We start from the raw sequence: 15,962 nt of genomic DNA, 5'->3' as shown, positions 1-15,962 counted from the left end.
AGTTAGGTTCTTAGGTACATTTACTGGGTATCTGAATCTAAAGAGAATTTGGAAAAAAGAACTGAGTTTAGGCGAATTGGGACTGGAAAACGAAGAAGGAAAAATCGGGAGAATCTGAGTTCCAGGTCGACGTGGACCTGTTCCTTAGGATGGGAAAATTCTTCCTCGCATCGCGGAGCGGTCACGGACCGTTCTGCCTCAAAATTTATTTTGCGACCAAATATTTAAATGCATCTCTGCCGCGGACTAGTTTCCAGAAGTGATTTCTTGATCGTTTCTCATGTTTAACTATCTAAAAACACTCCTAAACATCATGAGATCTTCCTATCACAAATCACAATCCTTGAATCCATAAATTCAATTCAAGGAAAGTTAAGAGCAAGTCTAGAGAATTCTTAGAGTCATTTCAAAAGTCTTTTGCAAACGTTTTAACTTTGTTTTAAGACTTAAGTTTGAGTTGAGTAAAGAGTAAGAGTAAAGTTCATTTCTTCAAAGATTATACGGGAACTAAGTATTCCCAAGAGTTAAAATGTTTTCACATTTGAGCAAGAAAGGAAACACCGATTTCCAAGAGAGCTTTTAAGCTAGTTTTGAGTAATTATCTCAAACAGAAAGAGTTTTGTTTTTAAAACATATGAGCTGAGTATATTTTGGGAGTAGTATTGAGCACCGATATGGGGACGCGAGTTCATAATAACTCAAGTCTCCATAAACCATGTAGCCATCATGGGTAGAAAGGATCATACTTTTTAGATGATTCCTTAGTGCTTTTTAGCATAGACTAGTGGATCCACTTATTTGAGGCGTTCTATATGACGGCAAAGTATAGGACAGTCTGGCAGCATGGGCGAGACGATATATCATCACTTAGGTCATAGTGGATGGTTGTCGGTTAGAGAAACTCTCACAGTATTATATTACTTTATATGTAAACCAAGTTGTTATTGCATTTCTTTAACAAATTGAGTTGCTACCTACTGTTTTAAATGCTTTGTATAAACTACACCATTATTGTTGTTTTATTTGCATTTGAGTTGAGTAAAAGCCAAGGTAAGTGTTCCTTTCAAGCTTATGTCTTGTTTTAGAATTCCCCTTGCATACTCGTACATTCAATGTACTAATGTCATTTGGCCTGCATCTTCTCATGATGCAAACACAGGTAACCAGGATCATCATCCAACGCATCATTGAATCCGAGTTGAGCTTTCAGAGTTGTTGGTGAGCCTCATTGCTTTCGGAGGATCCCCCCTTTTCATTACTTTATCATTTTAGTTCATTAGAATGTCGTGGGTCTTGTCCCGACATCCATCTCAGTTGTTTAGAGGCTTCATAGATAGACAGCCAAATGTTAGTTCTTTAGTCTTTTCGTTTTCATTGTCATATGTTAAGACTTGAGTTGCCACTTTGGCCAAGTTGAATGTTTGACTTTAAAAGTTCTAAGTTATTTTATTAAACAGTTGAGTAGAAATGCATTTGATCATTGTAGTAATGCTTAGAGTCTTTTGTTGAGTAAGTAAGTCAGGCCAAAGGTTCGTTTGGGGCCAACAATGGTTCTCGAGTGCCAGTCCCGCCTAGGGTGTAGGCTCGAGGCGTGACAGAAGATTTAATTTGATCATATAGAAAGATGCCACATAATAAATAATAGTAATAATAATGACTTTAAAAAAATTGATTAAGTTTTAAGGAAAAAAAATAGGTGAAAAAGGCTGACTGAGGGTTTTTTAGCCAAATAGATGAATGCGTATATTCAAAGTATTTCGAATAGTCTAAGAATATTTTTGGCTCTTTTCCGTATAATTTATTAATTTGATATAAATATGTTGAGTGCTGGTAAATTTATAAAATAAGAGATTATTTTATTTAGGTATTGTTGATACCAAGCTTAGATCAACACTTTTTGACATTTCGGCATAAATTTTGAGACAAATGCCAACAATTATATATTATTTATAAAATATGGATACATTACATATACATATGACCATTTAAATTAATAAAAATTTGGCCGTTGATATATTTACTTGAGAAGCCCTAGTAAATATTGTACTAAAATTTGGAATATTACACAAATTACTTCATAGCAATAGTAATAATTGATTTCTTCTATTGTAATATATTTAGCCCACCTATTATTTCCCTGCAAGATGTACTATTGTGTCAATCAAGTCATTCATCTTTTTTAAGCTCCAACACTAGAACCCTGAATCATAGTTTATTAATTGTCATACATTAGTATCAATTTTAGAATGTTGACAGTCAGTATAGTTCTAAAATGACATTTAAATCATATAACATAGTATTAAAAAGGAATTTCATGATTTTTCTATCTTGTTCTAATTAATTATATGAAATTGAGTTGGACGTCAAAAATTACGAAATTTCAGTTGTCTAGGTAGTCTAAAATATATTAGGTATTTAACATAGTCAATCAACTTATTATATTTGGATGGATGGAGAAATATCAAAAATTAAATTATGTTCGGATTAATTGTCTTAAAAGGAGCTCAATGGTATAGGTATGTTGCTTCAATGATGTTGAAAATGAATTTAATTCATGGTCGGGCTAATTGTCTTGGTAAATCAAGTAAGAATATTAAGAAATTTCATATAATTAATTTAGAGTCCAACTTACGTTATTATTACTATTTTTGTTGTTTTATTTAAATACTTATAATATATGAAGATACTTTATAGTATTTCTAAAGATAAACTGAAAGTGTAATTTTAGCTAGATAATTTCAATATTAGTTTTGCAATTTTAATAGTCTTTCAAAGGAGGATTTCTGAGTACCAAAAATCATATTTGTTGTTTTATGTGTAACTTCAAGGAAAAATCTATGTTAAGAGGCTTTCTAGAATTTAAATTATGGGAATAAATCAAGAAAACATATCATGTCTATTGGATATGCTTTGAAAGAAAAGACCTCAAATTTATTGAAAGAATAAATTTAGATACTTTTTTTTGAGATATCAAATTTATCTTTCCACCATTTGAATGAATGTTCTTTTTCGAATAATACAACTAGCTTTAATTTTTTTCCAACATAATTTATAAATCATTCAAAATCGAACAATATTTCTTCAATAAGGAGCAACAGAGGATAGAACTAACAGAAATAAAATAAAAATAAAAAGAGGATATAGCTAAGGAAATAACAGAAAATATTATAAAATCATTTAAAAGCCCAAGCATTCTCTCTATGAACCTGCTCCTCTTCCTCTGGAGTATAATCATTCACGATATCAAATACTTCACGTATTTCCTCTAGTGTTTTCCCTGTGATCCTATCAAAAGATTCTTGGATTATTACTTCCTCCAACTGCTTATCATCAAGATATCTAGCAGCCAAGTGAACATGAAATAATTTTGAGTGGCTCATCTTCAAGAAATCCTGATCAAAATTCTTTAACTGAACTTCCGTAACACCTTCATCTGAATGTTTCTTCCAATATTTAATCACTTTTGTCATTGTTTTGCCATCAACATTAAGCAAGGGGATGACATTAGAAGTACAATCAACGTCTTGTACTAAATTCTTGATGACTTCAGACTTTACAGCTACAGACTTGTCGAGTTTGAATTCCTCATCATCGCTAGTTTTAAGAGTTATGAGCTTTTCTGAAGACATGACAAAGAAAATGGAGAAATCTATGAATTTATGATTTCAATACATGAGGTTAGCTTGGTCTTTTATAGTGTATTAGATTTTAATTACTTTCCAAAGTTGTGGTAGGAATATGGAAAGCAAAATATTAAATAGATCAAAACTTATTATTTTTCCTTTTTTGAAGTTCAATTAATTTACTTTACAAAATCTACATATTCAGTCATAGATTATTAGCATAATGATATAATTAAAAGTTACAAGGAAAGTTCGAAACTCATCATTTTAGTTATCAATTAGAGGACCTGTCATTTCTGATAGTTATTAAAATCGTTATGTTTGACTATATTTCCAACAAAAGTAATTGAAAAACTAAAACAACAGAATGACCATTTGATCATTTACTAATTATGTCAATGTTTACTCAGATCAAATCCAATATCTCCTTATCGTATATTCCTCCGGGGGGACGATTGGGGGGTGGACATTAGGGTCATTATGACACAATCAATAATTCGCTTCATTTTCAATTAGGCCTTGCTCTAGCTTCTTTAGGGGTTATTACTTCTTTGGTAGCTCAACACATGTACTCTTTACCTGCTTATGCATTTATAGCACAAGACTTTACTACTCAAGTTGCATTATATACCCACCACCAATATATTGCAGGATTCATCATGACAGGAGCTTTTACTCATGGAGCTATATTTTTCATTAGAGATTACATTCTGAAGTAAAATGAAGATAATGTATTGGCAAGAATGTTAGATCATAAATAAGCTATCATATCTCATTTAAGTTGGGCCAGCCTCTTTCTGGGATTCCATACCCTGGGACTTTATGTTCATAATGCGTGGTGACAAATCACCAACTCAGGAGTCCTTGAAAGCCTTGATCTATGGAACTGACATATACTTGTCCCCAATGCAATTGGTGAACTTGAGAATGTCGAGTTATTGTTGTCATATTGTTCGAAATCCATTTTCAACCCTCGTGAATCGCGAATACGGGAGCTGCTACTGAGTACTGAGAGTACGGGCGAAAGGCGATTGGAGAGAAATCCGTTCCACCTTCATTGCATATAAATGGCTTAGCAAACTCAAGAGCACCTTTGTCAGAGACTAGCTACTTTTCAACTGATATAGTTTAGTCATAATTAGGTTGCAGTCCTATCAGGGGGCAGTATACACGTTTGCAATCTTTTCGTCAACGATAATAATCTCATCACCGAGAATGGCTTTTTGAAAACCAAAAACCATCTACATTTACACATAAAAATTGCAAGTTGTAGTTTTAATATGTATGTAATTTTTTAAATTGTTCAAAATACAAATAATTAGAAAACCACACAAATACACACACATACACACACACACACATATATATATATTCAATTAAGATCACAAATTTTATATACAAATAAGCAACTCACATTTCAAATTTGTATTGATTTGTATTAGATTTATTTAGTAACAAACAACTCTCTCTAAATAAATTGTAAGTTAATTTACTTAAATAAATTTACTAGTACAAATATAAATCTAACATCAAGAAAATAAACAAAATAATTAAAATGATTTGAGGGATATTTTTGTCTTTACATAGACTTATCACATGGTATTATATCATGTGTATTACTAATACCTCCAAATGGAAGGTATTAGTAATACATCCTAAAATACTGGAGGTATAACTAATCCATGGATTAACTATACATATATAGGCCGAAATTCCTACCAAACATAATACTAATTACTGAATTATACCTTACATAATACATGATCCATTTCTTCTAATGTGGCCTACCAAACGACCCCTAAGTTTGTATAAATAACTTTAATTTCTTTCCAACATAATTTATAAATCAATCAAAATCAAAAGCAATTCTATAAAAAGGAACAATAGAATATAAAACCAAATAAAATAAAATAGGATATAGCTAACTAGACAATTTTAATTCTAATATAAAAAAGGAATTTTTTTGAAAATAACTATAAAATCATTCAAAAGCCCAAGCATTCTCTTTACGAATCTCCTCTTCTTCCTTTGGAGTAAAATCATTCTTGATAACAAATTCTTTACGTATTTCTTATGGTGTTTTCCTTTTAATCCTAAACTCTATGTATGTGACCGAGTAAGATTAGGAAAAGGAAGCCTTTTTTTTTCTTCCAAATCTCAATTAGGAGAAAAAATATTTTTTCTGTAATATCTAACCATGGTGTTTGAAAAGTTGTACACACATATTTAAGCTTCCACCAAGTTTTTTTTACCCTAAATAAGTGGGTAATTAAGACTCTAGCTTATTTCCTCAATGCTATTTTCAAGACTAACAACACTAATTCCACAAGTGGAGTTGAAGAGGATAAGATGTATGTAGATTTTATCCCTATCTTTGAGAGGTAGAGAGACGTGTCTGATAGATCCTAGACATTTTCAAGTCTAACAATAGTGATAATTAATAAAGTGAACGTATGGCTTGTGTTCTTTGTTTAGTAATCCTTATATCTCAGTCCAACTCTTCTGCCACAAATGTGTGTGTTAGTAACATAAATATTTTATATTTTAAAAAAATTAAAGTTATTTCTTGTTGAGATATCAAATTCATCTCTCAACCATTTGAATGAATGTTTTCTTTTTCAAATTTAATGTAAACAACTTTAGTTTCTTTCCGACATAATTTATAAATTTATAAATCAATAAAGCAAACAACAATTCTATAAAAAAGAACAACAAAAGATAGAAATAAATAAAATAACCTATAGCTAACTAAACAGTTCAAATTCTAAAAAAAAAAAAGAACAAAAATGAAAATAACACTAGCGTTATAAAAGCATTCAAAGACCAAGCATTCTCTTTACGGTTCTCCTCTTCTTCCTATGGAATAAAGTCATTCTTGATACCAAATTCTTTACATATTTCCTCTGGGGATTTACCTTTGATTCTATCAGCAACTTCTTGACACATTACATCCAGCATCTCCTTATCGTTAAGAAAATCAGCAGTTAAGAGAAGATAAAACAAAACCTACTGATCCACCTTCACGAAATTCTTGTCAAAATCCATCAATACTTCTTTTGATACACCTTCCTCCGAGTGTTTCTTCCAATATACAACTTTGCAAATAGTTTTGCCATCAACATTAGTTAGGGGGATGACGTTAGAAGCACAATCCACGCCTTGTACTATGTTTTTGATGATTTGTGACCTCATAACTATAGACTCATCGAGTTTGAATTCCTCGCCATCTCTAGTCTTGAGAGTTATGAGTTTTTCTGAAGACATGATAAAGAAAATGGAGAGAGGTATAAATGAATGATTTCAATACATGAGGCTAGCTTGGTCTTTATAGTGCATTAGATTTTAATTACTTTCCAAAATTGTAACCGGAACATGGAAAGTAAAATATTACATAGATTAAAAGTTATTATTTTTCCTTTTTTAAAGTTTAAAAAATTTGCTTTGCAAAATCTACATAAATTGTCTCAGATTATTAGAATAATGAATTTAATTAAAAGTTACGGGGAAAGTTCTGAATTCATTAGTCCTTTAATCATCTATTGGAAGATCACTCATATCGTTGTGGTTGACTACATTTTCAACAAAAGTAATCGAAAAATTAAAATAATTAATTAATCTAGTACTCCCCAGTCCCTCGGTTCCATATAGTTATCCACATTATTAAAAATAATTGTCCTAATTAATTGAGATAAATAGATTACATTTTCCCCATTTACTCTTACAATTAATTCTTTTTGAAAGTGTAAACTTAAAAGTAATAAAATATTATCTTTCAACAAAAAAATTGTATTGCAATTCAAATTTCATTATTTTATATTTTAATTCAAATGATATGTTATTACTAGATATAGTAAATTGGAATAATTAAGTAGAATGACCAATTGGTTAAATGTTCTAATAGAAAATAACATGATTTACAGTTAATTATCGAGAATTTCTATCTGGTCATTAAGTAATCAATAGAAATGCCCATCTGATCATTTATTAATTATGTTTGTGTCTACTCAAATCTTCTCCGGACACTTGGGTAAGTTTAAATAATAAAATTCGACATCTTCGCAGTTGGATTATTTCGAGTGAATTATATATCTAATAGAAATATGGAGAGGAGCTCGTGATGTCTAAATTTTAGGATTGTTTGGTGGAGATTTGAATCGGATGTCCATTGAAATCTTTCATTAAAACGTTTCAAACCTCAAAATTTAAAATTAATATGACGTAAATGTAAATTGATCATTGCTAGTGAATATATAATATTTTAAAAGAATTGAAACATCGAAATATTCTTATATCTATAGTTTAGGACTATTTATAGGAGATTTGAGCTAGTTGGTATTGAAAAAAATTCAACTCGTGAGGAAGATGTGTTGTAATGTATAAATATTATATAATTGTGTTTGTGATTATTTATACATATTTAATATGTAGTTATACATCATACATATATACAATCTTACACTATTTATAAAATATTGATACATTACATATACATACAACCATTTAATTAATTAGAATTTTGGTCAATGATACATTTACTTGAGAAATTGAAGTAAATATTGTCCTAAAATTTGGAGTACAACAAGTATAATTTCATAGCAATTGTAATAATTGATTTCTTCTGTTGTAATATGTTAAGCCCATCCATTATTACCCTACAAGATGCACTATATATTGTGCAAAAAGAATGACGATACATAAATACGTTCCTCCAATTTTATTTTATTTTTTAAAATTCACCTTCTGTTTAATATCCGCATGAAAGTTAAATTAATTTGAATTTGTGCCTATTAAGACCTCACTCGGACTGTGGCGCTTTTTCTGTACATTCTTCCAACAATTTTTCTTCATTCAAGTCAATTGGATATGTTTTGAACGAAAATAACTCAAAATTAATAATAAAAAAATGTAAATATTTCTTTTTGAGATATCAAATTCATCTTTCAACCATTTGGATGAATATTTTTTATTCCAAATTTAATATAGATAGCTTTAATTTCTTTTCAACATAAGTTATAAATTTATAAATCAATAAAAACCGAATACCAATTCTATAAAAAGGAACAAAAAAAGATAGAACTAAATAAAATAGGGTATACCTAACAAGACAGTTCTAATTCAAAATTTAGAAAAAAAAAGGGAAATAAAAAATAACACTAGTGTTATAAAATCATTCAAAAGCCCAAGCATTGTCTTTATAGATATCTTCTTCTTCCTCTGGGGTAAAATCATTCTTGATATCAAATTCTTTACGTATTTCTTCTGGTGTTGTTCCTTTAACCCTATCGGCAACTTCCTGACATATCATATCCAATATCTCCTTATCATTAAGAAAATTAGCAGCTAAGAAAAGATCGTACAAAATCGAGTGGTGCACCTTCACAAAAGCCTTGTCAAAATCCATAAACATGTCTTTGGAGACGCCTTCCTCCGAATGTTTCTTCTAGTATTCAATCACTTTGGTCATTGTTTTGCTATGGACATTAGGCAGGGGAATGACGTTTGAAACACAATCGTCTTCAACCATATTCTTAATAGCTTGTGACTTTACGACTATCGTCTCGTCCAGTACAAATACTTTACCATTGCAAGTCTTTAGAATTAACAACTTTGATAAAGAAGACATGATGATAAAAATATATTTGAATAAGAGATGTTAATTTGTTTTTGTTCAGAATATTATTGATAGGAGATTTGAATGATTATAATGTCTGAGAGGTTTGAAGGGCTTAATTTATAGAGCATTAGGTTTTCATTGCTCTAGTTGAAGTAGGAAGTCAAAACGAGGAAAAAAAGTTCATGGGAATATTTATGGAGACTATTTCTTAAAACATAAAATTTCTTGTAATTGGAGTTAATGGGTGTTTGATAAATCTAATCTTTATCACTCAAAACATATGTAACAGATAGGACGACGCATGGTGATAGGTACAAAAAAGCTTTTGTTGTGTATCTTCTTGTAAAACCTGGAGGTATTATAACTTTGGAGAATGGTGTTTGAATAGCTGTAGACACATCTTTAAGGTTACACTAAGTTTTCTTTTTTATACCCTAAACAAGAGGGAAATTAAGACTCTACCTGATTTTCTCAAATAATATAACTAGCGTTAATTTATTTCCAATTAACCTTCTTATTCATGATTTTAAAAAAAGACATGTTAAGAGAAAAGTCTAATATTTAATATGAGACGGAGGAAGTAACGTTCATCCTATTATTTTGTTTGTATGTTAATTGTCCTCCCAACATGCATGATATAAGTGGAGAGATTACTCTAGGTCTTATGATTTAGAGAGAAAATGCATCATTACCTCATTCAACTATAACACATTTTTTAAAAGGCACTGGAACTTTGCAAAAGTCCTAGTACCCCCTTAAATAATTTAAATGTGGTAAAAATATCCCAGTTTTCGGTCAATCTCACGTATAATAAAGAAAGTGCATACACACACCAACTATTACCTACCATGTGCCAATTATTTTTTAATTTATTTTTATTTATTTCTTATTCTATTTTTAACAAAAAATTGTCTTTACTTCTTCAATTGTTAATGTACATTAGACTGCTGTAAATCCAACCTTTTTTCTCCTCTTCACATCCGCTAGCTTCATTGCTATAATTCCATTTCAACCATTTAATTTTTCTATCATCCAATCATAGTTGTATGGGGTAACGGAGAAGGTCATGTCATCTAAATTATTTGAGTCATATATCTATTGAAATTTGTCATTAAAATGTCTCCAACCTCAAATTTGTAATTTAATTTGTCGCAAATGTAAATTAGTCATTTCTAGGGAATATACAATATATTAAAAGAATTAAAACATCAAAAGTTGCTCATATATATATATATATAATTTTGGACTATTTAGACGAGATTTGAGTGAATAATGTAGCTAAAAGGATAATATTTTTTTTCTCAAATAAGATAACAAGCTTTAATTTCTTTCCAACATAATTTATAAATCATTCAAACCCGAGCAATATTTCTTCATAAAGGAACAACAGAAGATAAAACTAACAGAAATAAAATAACAATAAAATTAGAATATAGCTAAGGAAATAACTGAAATATTATAAAATCATTCAAAAGCCCAAGCATTCTCTCTACGGACCTCCTCCTCTTCCTCTGGAGTATAATCATTCACGATACCAAATACTTCACGTATTTCCTCTATTGTTTTCCCTTTGATCCTATCGGCAAATTCTTGGATTATTACCTCCTTCAACTACTTATCATAAAAAGCCTAGCAGCCAAGAGAACACCAACTAATTCTGATTGGCTCATCTTCAAGAAATACTGATCAAATCTCTTTAACTGATCTTCCGTAACACCTTCTTCCAAAAATTTCTTCCAATATTGAACCACTTTGGTCATTGTTTTGCCATTAACATTAGACAAGGGGATGACATTATAATTAAAATTCAAGTCTTGTACCATGTTCTCGATGACTTCTAACCTCACAACTACAACATCATTGAGTGTGAATTCCTCACCATTGGTAGTCTTGAAAGTTATGAGCTTTTCTGAAGACACGACAAAGAAAATAGAAAGTTCTATGAATGAATGATTTCAATACATGAGACTAGCTTGGTCTTTTATAGTGTATTAATTAGGTTTTAATTACTTTCTAAAGTTGTGGTAGGAATATGGAAAGCTAAATATTACATTGACCAAAATTTATTATTTTTCCTTTTCTGAAGTTTAATTAATTTGCTTTTTAAAATCTACCTATTCTGTCTTAAATCATGATAATGATATAATTTAAAGTGACAAGGAAAGTTCTTAACTCATTTCTGATAGTTATTAAAATCGCTTTGTCTGACTACATTTCCGATAAAAGTAATCGAGAAACTAAAACAATAGAATGACCATTTGATCATTTACTGATTATGTGTATGTCTACTCGGATCTTCTTCGGGCAATTTGGTAAGTTTAAATAAATAAAATTTGACACCGTCGCAACTATACATTATTTTGAGTGAATAATATATTTAGAGAATATAAATATTGTTAGTAGCTAATAATATCTAAATTTTGGGATTGTTTAGTGGAGACTTGAATCAGATGTCCATAGAAATCATTCATTAAAAGCTTTTGAATCTCAAATTTTAAAATTTGATCTACCGTAAATTTAAATTGATCATTTCTAGTGAATATATAATATACTATAAGAATCGAAACATTGAGATTTGTTCATATCTATAATTTACAACTATTTAGAAGAGATTTAAGCTAGTCGGTATTCAAAAAAATTCAACTCGTGAGGAAGATGCGTTATAATGTATAAATATTATGTAACTGTGTTTGTGATTATTTATACTTATCTAACGCATAGCTATTCATCATACATATATACAATCTTACAGTATTTATTAAACATTGATACATTACATATACATTTAGCCATTTAATTAAATAAGAATTTGGTCAGTAATACATTTACTTGAGAAGCTGTAGTAAATATTGCCCTAAATTTTGGAATATTACTAGTATTTTTCATACAATTGTAACAATTGATTTCTTCTATTGTAATATTTTATGCTCATCCACTATCACCTTGCAAAATGCAATTGCGCAAAATGAAAGATGATACATATATACGTTCCTCCAATTAATATCTTTTAGTTTCTTCATCCAGGGTTTAATATCCGCATTAAAGTTCAATTGATTTGAATTCGCGCCAAGTAGGATCTCACTCGGACTATAGCGCTTTTTCTATACATTCTTCCAACAATTTTTCTTTATATCAAGTCAATTGGATATGCTTTGAATGAAAATAACTCAAAATTATTAAAAAATTAAATGTAGATATTTCTTTTTGAGATATCAAATCCATCTTTTAACCATTTGGATGAATGTTTTTTTTTCAAATTTAATATAAATAGCTTTAATTTCTTGTCACGACCCAAAAATATATGTGATGGCACTTGTCTTAACCCACCAAGACAAGTCAACCTAAAACTCATCCATTACAATAAAATGAGGAATTTTCTTATCATAAACTCAAAAATACCCCCCAAAATCTGGTTGTCACGTGTACAAGCCTCTAAAGTATTACAATTGAATCAAAAGAAAAATACAAGTCTCATATGACATTGTTTCTAGAGTAGAACAAGATCATAAACAAAAGTAAGAAGGTCTGCTGAGTTGACAAACCACTACCTCACAAATCTCCAAGAAGCCTCAGAAAGAAGAGGATATATCACAAAGGTCCGGGATAGTAACCTACAAAAAAAATGTAGCAGCAAGGGTGAGTATCAAACCACGCGGTACTCAACAAGTAAACCTCTAAAGACAAGCTAAGGGGATAGAATACGGGTACTCCTTACACCCCAACTGAACCTTCACAACTACAACCTGCATAAAATCGGCCCAAACTAACAATTCACAATTCACATAGCACATATCTCAACAACAACATTCTAACAATCACATATTCTCAACAACAAACTCAATATTCATCAATTACGATCTCCACGACTACAACCTGCTTAAAACCGGCCCAACCTAACAGTTCATAATTCACATAGCACACAGCTCAACAACAACACTCTAATAATTACATATCCTCAACAACAAGCTCAATATTCACCAATCAAAGTTCCACAAAAAGGCACTCACAAGATCAACAAAACACAATATCCAGTTCACTAATGATAAATATGTGCAATGCAATGGAATGCAATGTCAAGTATAGTGATCCATGTCTGACCTAGTGATACACACCCGATGTCTCTCAGTCCGGGACCCATGGGGGACATATCTATCCATGCATCCATCACGGTGCGCGATACGACCCTCAATAATAGTAACTATCGCGGCGCGCGATACGTTTCTCGAAATATAGTATCCATTGCAGCGCACGATACGTCCCTCGAAATATAGTATCCATCGCGGTGCGCGATATGTCCCTCGAAATGGTACATCCTCTTTAATTTCTTATTCTTTCTCAATTCACATAACACTTGTCACAATCATGTCTCAGAACAATGCAAATGACATGTTCACACAAATAATGAGGAGATGACCATTTTCATAACATTGCACAATTCACAACAACACAATCATGATACAACATCAACAATGATTCAACAAGCCTTTCAAGCCATTCTCAAGACATCACACACAAACAATTAATCACATTGCCTTTTATTACCCCTTTTTCATCATTAGAATTAATCAATGTGGACAAGTCAACCCATCACCACGTTTCATTACCCCCAAACACATATTACAAGGACATACACGAATTTCATACACTTAAACAAGGGTTTAGAAATCCACTTGCCTCAATCAATCAAGAATTCACTCTGAAACTTGAGTCTTCCCCTTTCGTTGAACTTCCAACTCTAAGCAATCTATTCAAATAAATGACACACAATAAGATTTCAAAACTAACAACACTCATATTACTATGTGTTTAGCTTTGACCCAAAAATTTACCCAAGTTTATAATCAAGTTCCTAAATCTTGATGTCACTTAACATTTCAATTATCATATTTTCCAAGTTTCAAGCCTAGGGTTAAGTTCTAATTTCTCTAATATCATAAGTCTGATAAAATTTATATAATATAATACGCCTAATATTTAATTACGTATACCAATATATCACAGTCAAGCTACGAATAAGCAAATCAATTCACTGATTATAGAACCTATGCACCCTATATTTTTCAATCTCATCCTGACACCATTATTACTTAATCAATACCTCAATATTAATCATTATTAGCCAATCATGACATCAAACAATTTCCTCCCCAAAACATCAAAAGAACGATCCAGCAACATTAGTTGCACTTCACTTTGCAATATTAAATTCAACTAAATTCTATTACTCTGCATTCTATATTTATTAATGCTTAATACTAATATGAAACGTGAGATCAACCTTACCTGAAGCCAACCGTGCTCGTGTTGATAGGGCTAGATAGGTTATCGCCTCTTTCTCCCTTTCTTTTCCTTATTCCCGTCTGAAATTTTGACCCTCTTCCGTTCGTTTGTTTATCTTTTTCCCATTTTGCTGACTTTAACAGTTTAGGGCTTTTTCCCTTAATTCTTTATTTATTTATTTATTTTCTATTATTATCAACAAAATAATCCTTTATTAAATCTGAAAATCATGTCACTCATTCTTATATGTCATAAATTGTTTATAAAAGCTACTAAAAAAATGTTAATATAAAAATAATTATTAAAATTCATAAAACGACTAAGAAAGTCGTTACATTTCTTTTCAACATAATTTATAAATTTATAAATTAATAAAAACCAAATAAAAATTCTATAAAAATGAACATAAGAAGATAGAACTAAATAAAATAAGATATAGCTAATTAGACAATTTTAATTCTGAAATTAAAAAGAACAGATATTGAAAATAAATATAAAATCATTCAAAAGCCCAATCATTCTCTTTACAGATCTCCTCTTCTTACTCTGGAGTAAAATCATTCTTGATATCAAATTCTTTACGTATTTCTTCTGGTGTTTTTCCTTTAATCATATCGGCAACTTCTTGACATATCATATCCAATATCTCCTTATCGTTAAGAAAATTAGCAGCTAAGATAAAAGCATGCAAAATCGAGTGGTGCACATTCACAAAAGCCTTGTCAAAATCCATCAACATGTATTTGGAGACGCCATCCTCCAAATGTTTCTTCCAGTATTCGATCACTTTGGTCATTGTTTTGCTATGGACATTAGGTAGGGAAATAGCGTTTGAAACACAATCATCTTCAACCATATTCTTGATAGCTTGTGACCTTACGACTATCGCCTCGTCGAGTACAAATACTTTACCATCGCAAGTCTTAAAAGTTAAGAGCTTTGTTGAAGAAGACACGATGATAAAAATATATTTGAATAAGAGACGTTAATTTGTTTTTGTTCATATTATTATTGGAAGGAGATTTGAATGATTATAATGTCTGAGAGGTTTGAAGGGCTTAATTTATAGAGCATTAGGTTTTCACTTGTCACGCCCCGAGCCTACACCCTGGGCGGGACTGGCACTCGAAGACCATTGCTGGCCCCAACCGGACCCTTGCCCTGGCTTACTTAACTAAACGAAAGACTTAAACATAAGAAAATATAACTCATGCATAACTTAAGAAATAATAGTTTAGCCAAGATGGCAACTCAGTCTTTAAACAACATTTGAATGATAATGTAAAGACAACTGAACTACTAACTGTCTATGAAGCCTCTAAAACAAAGAGGGACATCGGGACAGGACCCCCGATCATCCTTACATTTGAAAGACTAGAAGCAAATAAAGGAATCCTCTGGAATGCAAGGAGGCTCACCAACAGACTCTGAACTGCTCACTGGAT

General features: G+C 30.8%; 2 protein-coding genes and 2 pseudogenes across 2 annotated transcripts; all 4 read right to left on the bottom strand.

Moving 5' to 3' along the window:
• Nucleotides 1–3,173: 3,173 nt before the first annotated feature.
• On the bottom strand, nt 3,174–4,864 carry LOC125840550 (SKP1-like protein 11). Its single transcript, XM_049519522.1, has 3 exons — nt 4,794–4,864; nt 4,521–4,675; nt 3,174–3,619 (listed from the first exon to the last, which is right to left on the bottom strand). Exons 1-3 carry the CDS (start codon nt 4,862–4,864, stop codon nt 3,174–3,176), a joined length of 672 nt encoding a protein of 223 aa, XP_049375479.1.
• Nucleotides 4,865–5,604: 740 nt separating this feature from the next.
• On the bottom strand, nt 5,605–6,887 carry LOC125840535 (SKP1-like protein 1B; annotated as a pseudogene).
• Nucleotides 6,888–8,790: 1,903 nt separating this feature from the next.
• On the bottom strand, nt 8,791–9,246 carry LOC125840534 (SKP1-like protein 1A; annotated as a pseudogene).
• A 5,812-nt stretch (nt 9,247–15,058) lies between these two features.
• Nucleotides 15,059–15,373, bottom strand: LOC125840536 (SKP1-like protein 1A). Its single transcript, XM_049519510.1, has one exon. It carries the CDS (start codon nt 15,371–15,373, stop codon nt 15,059–15,061), a length of 315 nt encoding a protein of 104 aa, XP_049375467.1.
• Nucleotides 15,374–15,962: the final 589 nt, after the last annotated feature.

Source organism: Solanum verrucosum, unplaced genomic scaffold (assembly GCF_900185275.1).
Source record: "Solanum verrucosum unplaced genomic scaffold, falcon-dt-bn FXZP01000181.1, whole genome shotgun sequence".
NCBI lineage: Eukaryota > Viridiplantae > Streptophyta > Magnoliopsida > Solanales > Solanaceae > Solanum > Solanum verrucosum.
Note: the sequence above shows the minus strand (reverse complement) of the source record. Positions and strands in the feature narration are given on the sequence as shown.